Source organism: Anoplopoma fimbria, chromosome 7 (genome assembly GCF_027596085.1).
Source record: "Anoplopoma fimbria isolate UVic2021 breed Golden Eagle Sablefish chromosome 7, Afim_UVic_2022, whole genome shotgun sequence".
Classification (NCBI taxonomy): domain Eukaryota; kingdom Metazoa; phylum Chordata; class Actinopteri; order Perciformes; family Anoplopomatidae; genus Anoplopoma; species Anoplopoma fimbria.
In genome coordinates this window covers 17,502,893-17,522,403 of record NC_072455.1, presented here as the reverse complement: position 1 = coordinate 17,522,403, position 19,511 = coordinate 17,502,893, and the positions used below count along the sequence as shown (strand labels likewise).

The 19,511-nt window shown below is 40.6% G+C and overlaps 1 protein-coding gene across 2 annotated transcripts in view; it reads left to right on the top strand.

Moving 5' to 3' along the window:
• Positions 1–19,511, top strand: part of LOC129093562 (receptor-type tyrosine-protein phosphatase delta-like) — a 127,897-nt gene that overhangs the window by 104,690 nt on the left and 3,696 nt on the right. The window contains exons 22-32 of one of the 2 annotated variants that reach the window (XM_054601615.1): positions 723–764; positions 1,304–1,401; positions 5,697–5,820; positions 8,651–8,826; positions 10,623–10,742; positions 10,856–11,010; positions 16,070–16,355; positions 17,327–17,505; positions 17,755–17,881; positions 18,135–18,260; positions 19,176–19,330. In XM_054601615.1, the coding sequence (XP_054457590.1) occupies positions 723–764; positions 1,304–1,401; positions 5,697–5,820; positions 8,651–8,826; positions 10,623–10,742; positions 10,856–11,010; positions 16,070–16,355; positions 17,327–17,505; positions 17,755–17,881; positions 18,135–18,260; positions 19,176–19,330 (1,588 nt within the window). The remainder of the gene's footprint in view (positions 1–722; positions 765–1,303; positions 1,402–5,696; positions 5,821–8,650; positions 8,827–10,622; positions 10,743–10,855; positions 11,011–16,069; positions 16,356–17,326; positions 17,506–17,754; positions 17,882–18,134; positions 18,261–19,175; positions 19,331–19,511) is intronic. The other variant, XM_054601614.1, reaches the window with a different exon arrangement.

Here is a 19,511-nt window from a genome sequence, read left to right as displayed (position 1 = left end):
GTTTGAGTGATGGCGTGTTGGAAATGGTACTTTCATTGTCCCCTAGTGGTGGAAATGGATTTTGAGTAGCGGGCTGCAATAGAAACCCCCTTTGCCGTCTTTCAGAGAGACGTGAGAGTGGGTTGGAAAACGAGGCACAGCTACCATTAGCTAATGCCCACTTGTGACAGCAACCAAAATGAAAAATCACCTCAAACGTGAGAGAGAGAGAGAGACTGTCATGCAACTGTAGTGTCAAAATGACACCTACTCAAGCTGAATATCTTTGGCCACAGGCTGGCTTTTGAAAGCATGTTCAAAAATGTGTCTTTGCGTAGATCAGTATTGTTCAAACACTACACTTCTGATTGTTTCCGCAAGCTCTTAAATATGCTGATGACACACCTCAACAACCACCCATATTCAGCAATGTCAAAGTCAAGTGAACTTAACTGCAGACTATGCAACTAGTATATTACCATGTCAGCATCCTCAGGTTAAAACAAAGATCAAATAATATCCCATGGTGGACTCTTTTTCCATGAAATGTGCATGGTGCATTAGCCAAGCTTCTAGCATGATGATTTGTTTGTGACTAATAAATGTCCCATTTAGAATACACATAACCATTCAACTACTTTTTGTCACATTTCAATTGCTACCTTCTGTTTGTGAAGAAAATAGTCATCACATTGCTAATGACATCTGCTATGTATTTAATTACACCGCCGTTTCCTTCACAGGTTCAGGTGCGTCCAGTCACCCCAGTAACCTCCATTTGTCAAGTTAGTTGGTCTCGATTATGCACTTGACATGATTTGTTTTTTAGCTTTAATTTCTTTCTTTTCTGCATAGTCTTGCATTCCCATCCCAATCTAATCCATCTGGTGGTAATGCAATGTCATCACAGGAGGCGGAGTTTGAAATGACATGTCATCACTCAAAGCAGACATCAACATCTGGCCTAACAATTTGAATGTTTTTCTTTTCTTTTCTTTTTTTCGGGTTGGTTCTTCGTGTTTGTGTCTCACTGTCATGCTAACTTTCCACCGCAGCTTTCTTTGTTAATAACTTTTTTCCTCTCTCAATAGGGAGAGTCCCAGTGGGGCAAGTGTGCTCGATGACCTCTCATTGGCTTCTGTGTCCATATTCTCTTTATGAGCATGGCCACTGCTTTGAGTGAACAAACTAGCCTAACCAGAACCACTCTCTCATTCCCCCTGTTAAACACATGCTGCTTATCTAATGATTCACTGTTGGCTTGTGCTTGGGTGATGCCCTCTAACAAGACCAGTGACTGACCTTCAGTCCATCTTATTGACAGGTATGGCTAGCCACCCTCCAATCCCAATTATGGACCTGGCAGATCATCTGGAGCGCCTGAAAGCCAATGACAACCTCAAATTTTCACAAGAATATGAGGTAAGTGTCAGTGAAGTCCCAAAGTTGATTCAGCAATTGTTATAAATGCCTTAGCAAGAGTGTTGAAGGATACAGACAACAATAACTGTCTGAACTTGAGATGCAAAATTTGAGTTTGAGTTGAGAGAAGATGTTAAGGACACTTCCAATACCCAAATCTGGTCCCGTTGCCATATACCAGTCCAAGCATGTCAACAATTGGTGGATGACTTCCCAATAGGGGAATTATGAATTACTTACTTGAGAAACAGCTATATCAGAGATCTAAAATCAGTCAGTATGCCCCTATTCACAGCAGGCATTTTGACATGCCATAGCTGGAGACACACAGGTGTAATTAATAGCATTAATAATGGTTGCTCTCTCATTTCCAGAGCCCTGCTATTGTACTGCTGGCTCACTGAGACCATTCAATGGAAAAGCATTGATATTAGTAGCACCTGTGCGTTTTCCCATAAAAATGGCAGTCACAGCCACAACATACCAACAAAATCTGTGCAGAGAAAACATTATTAAGGAGAAATCAGGACTATAATTCAAAAGGCAGCACTACACCTCACAATAACTATGTGTTGCATACAGTGGGTACGGAAAGTATTCAGACCCCTTTAAATTTTTCACCCTTTGTTTCATTGCAGCCATTTGCTAAAATCGAAAAAGTTCAAATTTATTAAAAAAGAAAAACTGAAATATCACATGGTCATAAGTATTCAGACCCTTTGCTCAGTATTGAGTAGAAGCACCCTTTTGAGCTAGTACAGCCATGAGTCTTCTTGGGAATGATGCAACAAGTTTCTCACACCTGGATTTGGGGATCCTCTGCCATTCTTCCTTGCAGATCCTCTCCAGTTCTGTCAGGTTGGATGGTGAACGTTGGTGGACAGCCATTTTCAGGTCTCTCCAGAGATGCTCAATTGGGTTTAGGTCAGGGCTCTGGCTGGGCCAGTCAAGAATGGTCACAGACTTGTTCCGAAGCCACTCCTTTGTTATTTTAGCTGTGTGCTTCGGGTCATTGTCTTGTTGGAAGGTGAACCTTCGGCCCAGTCTGAGGTCCTGAGCACTCTGGAGGAGGTTTTCTTCCAGGATATCTCTGTACTTGGCCGCATTCATCTTTCCTTCAATTGCAACCAGTCGTCCTGTCCCTGCAGCTGAAAAACACCCCCATAGCATGATGCTGCCACCACCATGTTTCACTGTTGGGATTGTATTGGGCAGGTGATGAGCAGTGCCTGGTTTTCTCCACACATACCGCTTAGAATTAACGCCAAAAAGTTCAATCTTGGTCTCATCAGACCAGAGAATCTTATTTCTCATAGTTTGGGAGTCCTCCATGTGTTTTTTGGCAAACTCTATGCGGGCTTTCATATGTCTTGCACTGAGGAGAGGCTTCCGTCGGGCCACTCTGCCATAAAGCCCCGACTGGTGGAGGGCTGCAGTGATAGTTGACTTTGTGGAACTTTCTCCCATCTCCCTACTGCATCTCTGGAGCTCAGCCACAGTGATCTTTGGGTTCTTCTTTACCTCTCTCACCAAGGCTCTTCTCCCACGATTGCTCAGTTTGGCTGGACGGCCAGGTCTAGGAAGAGTTCTGGTCATCCCATACTTCTTCCATTTAAGGATTATGGAGGCCACTGTGCTCTTAGGAACCTTGAGTGCACTTATACTTATGACCATGTGATATTTCAGTTTTTCTTTTTCAATAAATTTGCAAAAATTTCTACATTTCTGTTTTTTTCTGTCAAGATGGGTTGCTGAGTGTACATTAATGCGGAAAAAAAAATGAACTTTTTCGATTTTAGCAAATGGCTGCAATGAAACAAAGTGAAAAATTTAAAGGGGTCTGAATAATTTCCGTACCCACTGTATACAAAGATATTCATCCAAATAAGTGACCTTATGATTTACTGCTGTGCTGCTGGGAGTGACTAACGCTCTACTAGAGCTGACGTTACAAAGGTGACAGTTTACTGACACTTGTCCAGCCGGTGAATCACATCTACACTTTAGCTAAAGTCTCACTCTGGGATGTATGGCCACTATCAGAATAAAAATGCATAATGCAACAATGGCGATAGTTACGTTTATATATCCTGCGATTAGACCTTGAAATGTAAAAAGGCCTTCGAATTGAAGTGCCCTCAAAACCCTGTGGGCAGTAGACAGACAATGTAAGTGTTTCCTTCATATTGGCTTTGTATTGTACATGAACTCACAGAGCCTGAAAAGCTATGTAAGCAAGAGGCCCTTTCAGGGGCATTTTGTGAGATAGGAATGATGGTCATCTTTTCTCTGCCCATTTCTCTCTGAGGGTCCTGCAACAGTTCCAAACCCGATGAGGTCACCCTATGGGTGGCTGCCAAGCTGCCCAGTCATTACTGCAGCTTAAGTACATTGAATTCCAATTTCATAGTGCTTATTTGAGAGCAGTGGGAAGCAATTTTGCGGGCACAATGAATTAAAGATTTTTATTATGAGCATTGCTGCAGCCCACTGTTTCAACATATTTAAAAAAAATATCAGGCCATGCCAGGGGTTTGTCCCCCACATATTGCTGCTTAAAGTGATTTCTGCAGATAAAGATATTGGTGCTGAAATGTATTGTGTATTCACATTGAGCTCATATGCTCTTAAATACCTCTTAATGTATTTGCTTCCATGGTCATAGTAGTGTTCTAAAGTTTGCCATTATTACAATTATTAATTAAGCTTATCTTAATGCTTTTATTGCTACCATAAATTAGCATAAACAAGTCATGAAAGTACTATAATTATGATGATAATAAGCAAGGTCAGTGTGCTAATGTGGCATCTAGTTGCAATGTGTCCTAGTACACTTTGGTTTCTACTTTCAGTGGAGATTAACTCATAAAAGCAGTCTGCAGTCATTAAAAACACAAGCACGATATTTTCCCCGTAATGTGAGATGGAATGCCGTCTTTCAGGCCATTGTATTTTCCCTTTGTGATATTATATTTTACGGCTCATTTATCGGTGATGAGGGAGCATTGTCAATATCTGCTTTACAAAGCTGAAAGAAGGCTCGGATAGCAAATTCTGTTGAACTGGTCTCAAGTGTGGTATTCTAGTATGTGCCGTAAAGTCCTACGACTCAAATGAGGAAAGCTGATGGAACACAAGCTTCTCCTTTGTGACCAATATGGAATGTTTCTTTCTGTAAATCTAAACATTTATATGTAGCAATTATTTTATGCCAAAGACAACAACATGTTCACACTGCTCTTAAAACTATCTGCTTTTTAAGTCAAATTTCCATCTACGAAATGCTCCCCTCCGACTTTAATTAAACTTTGCAGACCAAAAATGTCAACTTAGATTCATGTGTCTGTTGACACCCCATTTTCTACAAGATGCTGAGAGGCCAGAACAGATTCTACTTAAATTAACTGGAGAAGAATAAAAGTCTGGGTAAGACTATTCATCAACTAAATCAGCTTTCAGTCAGAGAACAATAATTATCTTTGGACTGAATAACCTCAAGTACGTTTAGCTCATGGTCACAGCTTAATTTGAGAGCCTCCACGTTTTGTGTGTAGAAAGAAGACACTCACTGGTTATTAATATGTATGCCAGCATATACAATATGTTATATCTTGAATGACAACACACGTGATTACATTAATGCAATTATTTATTTGAAAACATGGGCATCATGTTTATTTTCCCTTGTAAATGCTGCATGTATTAATCATCTTTACTTGGTTGTAATAGTAAACTGAAATATCCAGTCATATTTAGTGGCCTTAAGAATCAAATACACTCTTAAAGAGATGAAAACATAATAGAGGCGGCTGTGGCGTAGTGGAGAGCAAGGTAGTTCTCCAATCAGAGGGTCGGTGGTTCGATACCCGGCTTCGGCAGTCGATGTGTCCTTGGGCAAGACACTTAACCCCAAGTTGCTCCTGAAGGCTTGCCATCGGTGTGGACTGGATGTTGCATGAATGTTAGTTAGAGTCTGATGGTGGCACCTTGCATGGTAGCCTGTCATCAGTGTGTGAATGGGTGAATGATATGTAATATACTACTGACTGTAAGTCGCTTTGGATAAAAGCGTCTGCTAAATGACTGTAATGTAATGTAATGTAATAGCACAGTATTTTCAATTGCCCTGTGATAAAAGGCATACTTGTAAGCTTTCTGATATTGATCTTACACTAACATCTCATGGGCAATTATCATGAAGATGAATTCAATCTTAGCAATGAACTACTGTTAAATGTTTATTTTTATATATATATAACATTCCATTGTAACAAAAATGTTCTTCTACTTCACAGTCGATTGACCCTGGACAGCAGTTCACCTGGGAACACTCTAACCTGGAAGTCAACAAACCAAAGAACAGATATGCCAACGTGATTGCCTACGACCACTCCAGAGTCTTGCTCTCTGCTATTGATGGTATGCCACCCACCAACATCTTCCCTCTAAACTGCTGTATCGATTCTACAGACAGCCAGTACAACTGTATCTTTTAGACCCATAGGAGTGCAACCACGCTGTACTTTTAAATTATATTTCTACACTAGCACGTCAGGCTACTTATTTCCTTTCATGCCTCAGGTGCTTGCAAAGAAAGTGGCTGCATTAGAAACTGGCAAATTTCACTTTAAATGCTGAGGCAAGCACTCAAGACAGATTAAACTGACTGATTTCTGACTTTATGGCAGGTGATTATTTTATATTGCCTCGCACTAACATTTTGTATAAAGCCATGTCCGGTTTCTTGGGCATAATTTATACCTTAAAACAAGAACAGTGAGTATACTGGAAGATAGACATCTTAGCTTATTATAACTGTACCTTATTATAATTAATTTTGCAATAAATACTACTTGTTTCTGGATACACATTTGTCAAATCCGACATGGCTATGTGTTTGCCAATATGCCATCTGACAAAAAACTGACAATGCACAAGATAAAGCGCTTACATTGGTGGGAGTGAAACAATCGACAAGGTGTCGCTCGTAACATTGTATTGACAAGACTCACTCAAGATGTGGTTGCACAACCCCACTTTAGCCCATCACGAACCTGCTTTGAACCAGCCTGGTAAGTGTTTGGCCCATTAAAGAAGTGTTGCTCCGTACAGTACAGCTTCTAAAGAATGACAGGCCATTTTGAAATGGCTAGTTAAGTGCTGGCTCTTTCACCAGTTTATTGGATTAAACACATTTGCACATACACACATGGCTATTAATTAACCATTTCCATTGAGCTGCTCCCATGGAGGGCGAAGAGAAATAAACAAAGAAGTAAATGGCTATTGTGAGAAAAACAGATAGATAAAGGCTCAAAGAGCCCTTTTTGCATTCTCCCAGAAACAACACACAGCTGAGTGTTGATGGAACTCCATTAGCCAGGCGTTTGAACACATCTGCACGACCATATTGGAGCCTTTGTGCTGCAGCAAGTGAGCAGTTCTCAGCCAGGGGGACAAGAGGGACTTCCTCTTTTCCTTCTGAGGCTTAAAGCCTTTTGGCAAGCAATGCGTCTATTGTTTACTTTGATTGAGTTCTTTGAATTAAAGGGGATTTGGGATTTGACATCAGAATTTGAAGACAGCTACTTTCAGAATTTATTGATGTGGGGATGGATCAGCAGAATCTTATAACACAGGCACTCTGATGCGCGAGTACATTTGTGGACGTTGTGGTGACGTCACTGAATTTGATCTACTTTTGACCTTTGCCAGCTTGCCTGACCATGCAAAATATGTGCTTAGCAGGATTAAACATGTTTCTAAATTGAATCCCTAAAACTTTGCCTACCCTTCATTTTCCAAATTGTACAGTTTCTAATTTCAATTGGTAATTGTTAGCATGTTCTGTTGGGAACATTACATTTATTCAAAGCAAATTTATGCAGTTTTTCTGTTGATCTATATTTAGTATGTGGTAGCTGTCACAAGCCTGTTATTCTACAAAGAGGTCATTTATTAAGAACCTATAAACGAATATCTAACGTGACAACCTTATAACTTTATCTGTTCTGAGGTAAAACAATGTGGTAATCTGAGAAAGTATGAGTGGACATCTGCTCGCAAATGCACAATGTCTTAACATGCACACTCCAACAACTACTAAGAATAACCATCATTATGACCATAACAGTGCTGTACCCTAAAATCTGTGTTCCCTTAAATATTATTTTGCATTTCTAAGAGGGGTTTTAAGTACTGAACAACGCTGGAGCAATGTTTATTTCTCAATAAGCATATTGACTGAGAAAATGGTAGAATTTATACAAATCCTGAGTGACAGAAAGCACAAAGGCAAAAGCCATTTGCAAATGTGCATTAAACAACTTGCTTCGTTCTCATTAATCCACAGTAATGTCTCTTTTTGCTTCTTCTTTTCAATTTGAAAACGCACTGGGCTTAATTGCATTTATCCCTTGTCCATCACGGAAATGTACTGCCGCATGGCTGTGTGGACAACTTCAACAGCAAAAGCGAGGGCGGGGGAGAGTTGAAAAAAATAATGTGGGTTGGTCTTTGAATGTGTTCATATTCCATTTTCCTTTCCTTTTTTTCTGTTGAATAAGTTACCTGTGAGTAAAAGGGAGTTTGGGGGAGAGGGGATGCAGTTGGAGAGTGGGGGATTCTCTGATACGTGGCGTCCATGCAGATGAGACTTATCTTGGTCGACCATGTGTGCACGAAGCCCCTAAACTGCCAGTCCTGAAGCATTGACTAGCTGTCAGCTCTGTCTCTTCCGCCTGGATTCGAAAAGGCTGCTGTGCCTTTCATTTAATATAAGCAAAGGGAAGGAGGAGTGAGTGAGGGAGAAAATTATTTTGCTACTTTTTGTTGGTTTGTTTTTCTCCATGTGAGGTGATAGACTTCTACAGACCAAGCTTTATCTGTAAGCCAGTTGCAGATATAGAATGGGAACACAAACACTGTCGATTTAAAAGTGTTGTTGATGGCAAATACAAATCCTCATCCAGACTGTAACACTGGCTCCAAATGTTAGTGCTTTATGCCGTTTTTCATTTTTAGAAAACACTAAGGATATCCTCATGAGGTGTCATCTGAACCTTATGTGGGGGAGAATCTGATGCTACCGCAAATAACTGGAGGGCAAATCAATACTTAGACCAACTTAGGACGCAAGAAATGTCACTATTTTGTGACAAATATCATCATCTCTAGATTGTGTTAAAAAACAAAGTTAACCATTGTATTTGAGATTCTAACTCCCACCATCTAATTTTTCTCTTTTAAGGTATCCCTGGAAGTGACTATATCAACTCCAACTACATTGATGGCTATAGGAAGCAGAATGCCTACATTGCCACCCAAGGAGCTCTTCCAGAGACATTTGGTGAATTCTGGAGGATGATCTGGGAGCAGAGGAGTGCAATCATCGTAATGATGACCAAACTTGAGGAGAGGTCGAGGGTAAGAGACACAAAAAGAGACACAGCCATATTAACTCTGTGTTGCTCTATATCTCTCAAGGCACTATTCAAATGGAAATGACAGGGTTGAACCCAGAAGTTTGGGGAACATTCGTTTTATTTTAAGTTTCAGATTGTATAACCCCAACTCATTAAAACGCCCAATGATATAAAAGTCTGAGCAAAAATCAAGAAAGATATTTCCAAACTAGCTAAAACTAGGAAAAGTGCCTCTTTTTTTAAAAGCGGATTACATAAAAGTTCCATTCTTGATTTCACATAAAGTTAGAAGAATCCATTCTGCAAATCTAAGTGACACAATCATAGTGAAGTCCTTGCCTCTTGTTTAATTTGTAAAGTGTGTTGTGATATGGCCATCCCTAGATGCCTTCGTATTAATTCTCCAGGCAAAGCCAAGTTTTTTTAGTGTGGATTGATTAGAGAAATGGCTCCATTCATTAGCCTAGCACTGCTGAAAGCACTGGATTACAATCAGTGATAAAAAAAGACTCACAACTCCTGGTTGGCTCTTTCTCTTACACATCTTACAGTGTTTGACTGAGCACATGCAAGCTTGCACAGACTCCATAAGCTACTGACCTTCACACTTGTATGGCTTTTCTTTGAGCCTGGCATAGTGTTAACAGTGGTGCTGAGTTAGTCCACAGAGCAGTTTTCACTCAGTATCTGTACAATCTGCAAAGCAAATAAGCCCCTCTGTCTAATTTTTTATATGATAGGTGCTGTAAAATTCATAATGCTTCAATTAAATCCGCTCTATGTTGTCAGGTGTCCCTTTGACTCTATAGATGCTTTGTAATATAAGAGTGCTTCTTGACTCTGCCGTAAAGGCTTCCTGCAAGACATCCCCCACTCTGATCTGTTCCGTACCATTATGTTGTTTGACATTTGTAGTGCATAATGTGATTTTTTTTGCTGCCAACCGCTCACATCTTTCATATTAATCAGTCCTATCATTATCTGGTAAGCACTCACGCTGTATTTGTATGTTGTATATCTAAAGCTTGAGTATTCGCAAGTAAATGCTGTTATGAATCATTTCATTACTCCCGATGTCACATCACTCGATCGCTACTGGTGTCAGGGTTATGACAACAGCTTAGGAAATGAAATTAATGGATAGTACACTTTTTACATATTTGAATAGTCAAGTGATACAACTGGTGTCCTGTTGTCATACCTTTCCACAGTCACATAGCACCAGGTTTTGTTAAGCATGATGACATTTCAATTGTGTTGAACACACAGCTATTACCATATCAGTTTAATGGACATTATGAAGAAAAACAAGTGAATTGGAACCCAGTTATTTCCTCCCCAACACCTACAGGGCTTCCCTTTGTCAGCTTAGCAATAATGATATAATGGAACAGTTTTTTATTGACCGTTAACCAGGAAACAAAGCTGTGCACTCAAACGGCGATAAAGCTGAGCCGGTGATATGATTGGAAACTGTGGTTACTTTTGTAATAATGGAGTACAGCAGGGTATTTAATAGCTCCCTGGGCTTTATACAAATATCTCAGGCCATTTAATTGTTCAATCAGTAGGAATAAGGTAAATTTGGAAATTTATTTTACCATTATTTGACTTTGTGTAATACTGTGAATGGGAAATGAGCATTTATACTTAAACTTAAACTTATACCTCAAATGGATAAAGATTGTTATTTTGTGATCATAAAAAAACATCAAGAGTAATATTTTCTAACTATAGGGCAAAACATGTTTATTCCTATCAATACCTTGTGTAATGGAATGTTTCTCTCCACTGCAGGTTAAATGTGACCAATACTGGCCTACAAGAGGGACAGAGACGTACGGCCTCATCCAAGTGACACTGCTAGACACAGTAGAGCTGGCCACATACTGTGTCAGGACATTTGCACTTTTTAAAGTAAGAAACATTTGGATTTTCTTGTCTTGTAGCTACTTAGACCACACAACACCTGTCAAGTGCTTGTTGGGAACTGTGTTGGTTACTAACCTTTCTGCACCTCCGTAATTCAGAATGGCTCCAGTGAGAAGAGAGAGGTGAGGCAGTTCCAGTTCACGGCCTGGCCAGACCACGGGGTACCAGAGCACCCCACTCCGTTCCTTGCCTTCCTGAGACGGGTGAAAGCTTGCAATCCTCCAGACGCAGGGCCAATGGCGGTACACTGCAGGTAAGAAACAACATGGTATCACAAAAACATCCTGAAGCATGAATTGATTTGTTATTTCCATTTGCTGTAATGAATATATGAATACATATGACTAAATGGTTATTTAAAGCTTTTTATCCGAGTCATTTGTGTACTGATATTAGATCATTTAAATGAATCAGACATGAACCAGAGGGAAACATGTAAGCTAAAAGTAGAATATTTGATATTGAGTCACTAACTGTAAGCCTAAACAAATTTATCGGACTAGCTTTCACAGAAGGCACTTCAAATCTGAGGGTGTTTTCAACATCACAGCACAAAGAGTACTAGTGTCATTGCCCTCGGCAAACTCAAACATCTCCTCCCACTCACTGACACACAAACACACGCAGACCTGTCGTGTTCCTCGCTACACCAATACCATGTCACACATCAGCAGCCCACAAGTCCTTGGCTTATCCCCTGGGTTATTGCATCCGAAACAAATAACTTTAACGCCAACTCCATTTCCCTTAGCTACATAAGCGGCTACATTTTCAACAGAGAGGCAGAGGGATATAACACAGACTTCTGGCTCCTCTCAACTCAGCAAGTCAGAGGCTCAGCACAGAGAAAGCAAGTGACTGAAGGGGGAAAAAAAGACAGTCAAAAACGAAGCAACAGCCATAAGGAGTGTAATAGATACAAACTTGTGTCAGAAAGTGACAAAAAAGGAAGGGGGATTACTGAAGAATTAGAATTACCACATGCTGTAGTTAATTAGAGCTAGTTGCCGAATCGCTTCAAATTGAAAATCCTGACTTTCCACAATGAAGCAGAATGCAGGAATTAATGTCACTCTGCAGATGGGAGTTTTTAATTCCTCCGGCTCCCTATCAGATACAGGCATTTCCAAACTCCAAATCCTTCCAGAGGCTTTTCTTCATTTTATGTTTGACCACAATTTTTAAATAGAGCCATCTTTTTTTTTTTTTTTTTTATCTACATACTTGCTAAATAATGTTAGGAGTGTTTAGTGGTTATACACAGATATGCTGCAGATACATTTATATTTTTATAGTAGAAGCTAAAGCTGTCTATGCACATGCAAAAAGGGCTAAAGTTAAGCTAAAAGAAAAAAAAATAGACTTGTTGAATATAATTAACAGCTTGGTACAGTCTCTTAAGCAGTTGATAAATTAGTTGGTGCACCATTTGCAGCTTACCATGTACGTACATGCTGTGGGGCCTTATGCAAAGATCATAAAGAGCTCTGGGTTTGTTTGTTTGACTGATGATGAAGTTAAATTTATAACTGTTTAAAAAGAAACTGCACACTGCTCCTAATCTTTCTATTACTAAATCACCAATTAGAACCAATGTCATTATATATTGTCTAACACAGATCCTTGGATATACCCAGTTGATCATTACACCGCAATACAGGGATTGTTACACTGTAAAATTGAGAAAAGTTTCCATAAACTATATCAGATATTCCTTTATTGATCCCCATGGGGGAAATTCGGGTGTTGCAGCAGCTCAAGTACAGAGAAACAGATTAAGATAATAAATAAAAGATATTAGACAATAAAAGAAAAGAAAAAGAAAATAGAACTAAATATCGAATATCGTAAACTTTCATCCATGCATTTGAAAGCTTATGATATGGCTTAGGGCCAAGAAATCTTCCTAGAAATAGAAATTAGAGCATTTTGTGTTGCACATGCTTAACATTCTATAGTAAATATGGGTTAAGATCATCATTCCACCATTGTGTATTTCACAATAATAAGCAATGCATTCATGTGTTTCCACTGCTCTTTGACTTTTCACAAGGTGAAATCACAGTTTGCCTTATGAAAACTGCCCCCCAGACACATTAAAGCATGTTTCCCCGGTTCCTTGTTCCTGCTGTTTTCACTAACCCATAGGTCAGGGACTGTTTTGCTGTTCCAGCTAAAGGGCTACCCAAGCGTTGTGAGGTGGTGGAAGAGGTTAAAAGGTCATGATTGAATGTCATGGAGAGCACTGGCCTCTCCCAGTCGCACTGAAGTGAAACTTTTGATGAAACAACCCACATTCTGTGTATTACTGTGGTAGCCAGCACATAATGTACAATGCAGTCTACTTACCTAACAATTAAGGCATGTCTGCTGCGAAGGATAAATAAAAATAGCTGCCAGCTAAAAAATAGTGCCAGCAAAAATGGAAAGTGGGTATTTACCTGTTTTTGCCACAATTGCTTGGAGCTTAAGTGAACATACTGATGGGCAGCAAAATACTGGATCATGATGCAGGGTCAATTGAGAAGTTTATATGGACTTTTCACTGTGAATGACAATCGCAATTGGAATCCATTACGAGTGCTCCGAGTTAAGAAATAGATGCACATAAGACAAATAACTTTGCTTGCATTGTCTACTGGTGGTGACTACATGCCTGACAAAAGTCAGGAAACCGGTAGGTTGTGTACCATGGGCTTACAAAACATCCCTGTTGGAAAAATGTAATATGGCCTCCTTATTTCCATCAAGCAATAAAGTTGTGAGGCTCTTCCAAACAACAGTAGTGATTCTAATACAATGCAGTAAAGAGACTGGTCAAAAGTGTTTCTGCAAAACTCCATCTGCCTATAACCTTGGTATAGTTGCATCCGAAGGAAACAGTTGTAGGCATGTCAAAATGCACAATAATCAGCTGTATAATTGCAAAGCCTGTTTGAAAAAACAAAGATCCCTGTCTCCAAGTCAGAAATGAGACATTTTTTTTCAATTCACTTTTCACATTTTCAAAAGCAATCAAGGACTAAAATGATTATTGACACCATTAACAGCAATGAGGTGATCCTGGTGAATTTGAGTAAATGTGTGCGTGTTCAATAGGCAGTGTAGGGAAATGGTGACAGGTTAGCTGACGGCAAGAGATTTGGTAACAATACATATGTAATTACTTTCACTGCTGCTCAAGCTTTATCTTTTCGGGACTCATTGCAGCTGTATTTTAAACTGCACTCTCTCCCTCTCCCATCCCCTATTCCCTAAACTCCTGGAAAGCATATTAGTCTGACACTTAATGTGTGTCGACGTCCAAAGCAGCTGGTCTTGACTGGCTGAAAAGGCGGTGTCAGGTCATTAGTGCAGTCAGTCCGCCAGCTCCCCTTCAACTGCCAAATGTACCGACGTCTTTCTGCACCAACACACACACACCATCACTTGTCGATAAAGGAATATTGCATATGTTCCCAGTATTTCCTGGTCTTACATTTCAGAATAAAATAGTGCTGAATATATATTCCTGCTGCTCAGTCTTTTAGAAAAACTAACTACACAATTCAAGGTAACTGGCGGCATCTCTCCCTGCACAACACACAACACAACTCCACCTTTGCTGTCTCCTCACCCACCTCCCCCATTCCTCATCTTCCACTGCCTCCTTCTCTCTAGCTCAATGCTGTCACTCTGTCACTTACTCTCTCGCAGGTCATCACTCTCCCACATTCAGGTCTGCACTGTAAAATGTTTTCAGATTGGAAACAGCTGGGGTAGAGGGAGAAATCTCTCCCAGTCTCTGCATCACTCGCCCAAGGGCTGAGGTGTTCTCAGACATGGAAGTGATTCATTCTTCAAATATCCGTCAGATACTTTCACATTTCTGAGCAGCCTTTGACTCACACGACGATTTTGTAAAAACCCCGAGCTTTGAAGAGTTTTGTTATAAAACAAAACAAAGTTCGGTCTCATTCAGCCAATGTCAGCCATTTTGAAAGTGATCATCAGATCATTTGTTAAAGCCAATGACTCCCATACGTGTCTTTATTCCATTCGCAGCACAGTTCCAGCTCAGCATGGCACATTAACCAGCCTTGGTCCCCAGGGACTAACTTTACTCCCTCTTGAGTTTCCCTACTCAACCCTTTCTCCGTTTCTCAGAGCAAATGAAAAACAAATGCTCCATCAGAAGGAGGAGGCGCGAGAGCATGGCTCACACCTCGTAGGCATGTCAGCTTAATGGATTGAATAACCTATTTACTTTGGAGTGCCAAGTGCAAGGTACTGTCTTTGTCAGTGCCGAGCTTTGCAGGAGGTGGGAGGAGAGTTAACGAAGAAGATTTAACACCACTCTGTCGCCCCACGGTAAATAAATTGTCATCAGAAAACATCCTCTGTGCTGAGGCATGAGCTATTAAAGCATGTAATGTGCACGGGGTGAGCATTTTTTAACTGTCAGCAGTCTGCAGAAGGGGGCTACGCTTATACAGCAAGTCTCTGGCTGGTCTTTAAGAAGAGGTCAAAGAGAAACAGTAAAACATGTTCCCTCTTTGTCAGAGTGCTCTGTTCACTTGTGCATTTTTACACACTAATGTAACACTGTGCTGATGTGAATCTTAATGAAGAGACCTGCCTTTCAGTGCCTCTTCTAAAGCTCTCATGTTATTTGGGTGCACTGTGCTAATCTAATGGCATTAATTGAAGTCAGCTGCACTTCTCAGCAGTTGCCCTGCACATTAACGAAGCCCTCCAAAAGAAAAAAAAAAAATCATCCTCACAAAATTGCGTCGTCGTATCCGCATTTCTGTGTGCGTTTGTTCTAGTGGCACTTTCCGTAACCGTGAGGTAAAGGTTAAATGTTGCCGTTGCATTAGTGATTAGCCCTGATGGATTGGAGAGCACAGGTGGGGTCCAGGGGGGAGAGACTAGATTGCAAAGCCAGCAGTCAGCCCGCTGAAGGCTATGACTGCCAAGCCCTCTTCTCCGCACACAGGCCACTTCAGATTTAATTACACTCCAAGCCAAATGGTCCGTCCTACAGTGGCAAACTTGGCGCCGAGTTTACCTTTTGGCCTCATCGATGGGAGAAGGGAGTTCTTCAAGCCCTTGTACATGCTTAGAAGGGACAACTCTCCTTCCACTAGACCCTCATTTATAGAAGTTAAGATAAATGAAGCGCAAACTTGTCAGAGTAGGGACCTTATACACCATGTTTCTATACAATGTACGCCTTTTCACATTGTGATAACCGAACTTTTCTTGCAGTGCTACAACTGAGAATACTATCTATTAACAAGCTCCCTTCTTTGTCTTGTTTTTGACTGCAGTGCTGGGGTGGGACGCACAGGTTGCTTCATCGTGATTGATGCCATGATGGAACGTATAAAGCACGAGAAGACCGTCGACATCTACGGGCATGTAACGCTAATGCGTGCCCAGCGCAACTACATGGTGCAGACAGAGGACCAGTACGTCTTCATACATGACGCGCTCCAAGAGGCCGTCAACTGCGGCACTACCGAAGTGCCCGCCAGAAACCTATACGCCTACATCCAGAAACTGACGCAGATAGAGGGTGGAGAGAATGTCACCGGCATGGAACTTGAGTTCAAGGTACGAACTGTTCAATGAAGCATTGGGGGAAATTGTATGGGTCAGGTATCACTATTAGTGAGCAGTGTTTTAGCTTTAGATTCCTGCATGATACCTGACCTTAAGTTTTACACCAAGAATTTACAGGCATCCCATTGGCGAACATTTTACGAGTCAAATGGGTGCCCCTGTGTCAGGGATTGGGAATTCTCAGTGTAACTCCTCAACTCTTTTCCAGTTCTCACTAGGCTCACTAGACAGCGTGGGGCCTGTGGTTTCCTCTCTATCCCACTTAGCTGACTTGTTTCTGTAACCCAACTTGGGATAAATTATCCATGTCTGATTTCCCCTTCCCAGAGCTCCACTTCCTTGGGTTACAGGGGTCTTGGTTTACATGAAAACGTAAAACACAGGTTTCCTCGACCACAGGGACTTGAGCAATATACTCTGCATTTACAATGAGGGTCTCAACTTCCTTTTCTAGCATTTCGCAGTCCATGTTTGTTGCTGCATGCATGGTATTGCCTTGCTCGTCACGCAACTACTTTCTTGCTCTGTGATGGATGCTGATTTGACTATGAGATGATTAACAGGTTAGATTACACTGCTTCTGTCCACTTCAGGTTCACTTGCGGATCCATTCCCCTGTTGCTTCATTTTATGCTTGTCTTCCCCCTGCAACAGCAAGCTGTGATAGTAATCACTGATGCCATTTCTGTACTTAATTGCTACATGAAATAGTATATAACAACATTAAACTGGGAACCATTATAGTGTAGATAACATCACCCACTATGTCCAGTTTATTATTGTGGATTCTTCCTAACTCCCATGGGGGTAGAAAAGAATCGGAAGCATGTGATTGATTATAGTACTCAGATCTTTATAATGTACAATCCACCTTAAATGTCAAACACAGTCAGTCACTAAGGGAATTAAGAAACACCAGAATGTCAGTGCTGAAAGGTCTCTTTTTTTCTGTCTTGATGCAGCGTTTAGCCAACACTAAAGCCCATACATCACGATTCATCAGTGCCAATCTCCCCTGCAACAAGTTCAAGAACCGCCTTGTTAACATAATGCCATACGAGTCCACACGAGTGTGTCTTCAGCCCATTCGAGGAGTTGAAGGCTCTGACTACATCAATGCCAGTTTCATTGATGGGTACAGGTAAGTGTTCACGGACTCCAAAAGCCATTGCCAATATCGCCTGAATATAAATGCATTGGACTTGAAAATGTCTAGGCATTTCATAGAAAAAAAACAACTACATTTGTTTAATTTAAAGAGTAATAAGAGAGTATGTTTTGGCCAGTCATTGCCAATATTCAACATCTACAATTCACAGTGAAGCTCTAATGTATTTCTATGCTGATTGTCTCAAATATTTTTCATAATGTGATTAATACATTCCCACAGGCAACAGAAAGCCTATATTGCCACACAGGGACCACTGGCAGAGACCACAGAGGACTTCTGGAGAATGCTCTGGGAGCACAACTCCACTATTGTCGTAATGCTCACCAAGCTTAGAGAAATAGGCAGGGTATGCCAACGCTTTTTTCTTCTCCACAGTTTTTGGCACATTAACCTTGTTCTTCTGGCTACAATCACAAAAAAGCATATTACAACACATCTTGTATGAAATACCATACACAGATTCAGACATGAGAATAAAAGCGCTCATGCTGAAGATACAGAAATAATTGAATGAAAAAAATCTGGAAGTGAGCACAATGAAGCGAGTGTATGAAGAGAATGTTGTGGCTTATTGTGGTATTCTATTTTTCACTCTACAGGAAAAGTGCCACCAGTACTGGCCAGCGGAGAGGTCAGCCAGATACCAGTACTTTGTGGTGGACCCCATGGCTGAGTATAACATGCCCCAGTATATCCTGAGAGAGTTCAAAGTGACTGATGCCAGGGTAAGCAGACCATGTTTCATAGAACAAAGTTTAAAAATCTAAAAATTTGACATTGTTGGAACAGAGCTCCAACTCCAGTGCTGTTGTTTACAGTGTGGCCTAGTGTTTTTACTTTCAAAGTCTGGGTCGTGACCTAACCATGGGTGACGGGGGACAGTGGATGCATTACGAAAATAATATTATAATAATTGAATTATTAAGAATCCAATTGGCTATTTCAATTTCTAAATCCCATTACGCAATTTCTTAATCACATAATTTGATTGACTGAGAAAGAAGATTTGAGTGACAGTGCTCGATAGCACCAGATTGGCATTGTATCAAGTATTTGTTTATACCAAACTATAGCCTAAAGTGTAAAATATTTGTGGGAATTATGACATATGTCAAAGTGTAAAAACAAATGAGTGCCGGCAGCACTGAGCTGCCAGAGTTTTTAATTCCATCAAAGGCTTACACAGATAAATGGCAACGACTCCTTCCTTTGTAGTGCATGTTACACTGTCTCGTCAATGGGATTGCTCTCCTTATCAAGGGGATACAATATCACTTAAGTAATGCACACCCTCAAAGTCGATTCTCCAAGCACCCTGTCGAGGGTAGCACATCAAAGGAATTAGCATTTTCAGTGTTCATGTTTAATACATTCAGGGGACAAATGACAGGCATCTTTAATAACAAATCTTTTTTTTTCGGATGCTTTACTTGGCGCCTGTGCTAGATTTTTGGGGAAATTCCATCTTGCACTGTAAAACCCACAAAATACTTGGATCATGATGGAGATGGATATGGGATGAACTGCCATGGGTTGGCTTTCTGTCAAACATCTCAGATTGGCTTCACTCCAAGTTTTAGTGTTCGATTTTAAGAGCTGCTTCTGTACATTCTCTTTCTTTTCCCATCCTCTGGTCCCAGGATGGACAGTCGCGGACAGTAAGGCAGTTTCAGTTCACAGACTGGCCTGAACAAGGAGTGCCAAAATCAGGAGAGGGCTTCATCGATTTCATTGGCCAAGTACATAAAACAAAAGAGCAGTTTGGCCAGGATGGGCCTATCTCAGTCCACTGTAGGTAAGTGATCAACCAGTAAAACCCACCAAACTATATCACTTGCAAATGCACAATTAAACTGAGTGCAAACATCGATTGAGTTCCAAATAATATGTATCTACACAAATACTGAATTAGTATAATGGTACAATGTTTGACCTAACTTGTTCTATATTTATCTGGATTCTCTGGCCTCACCGCT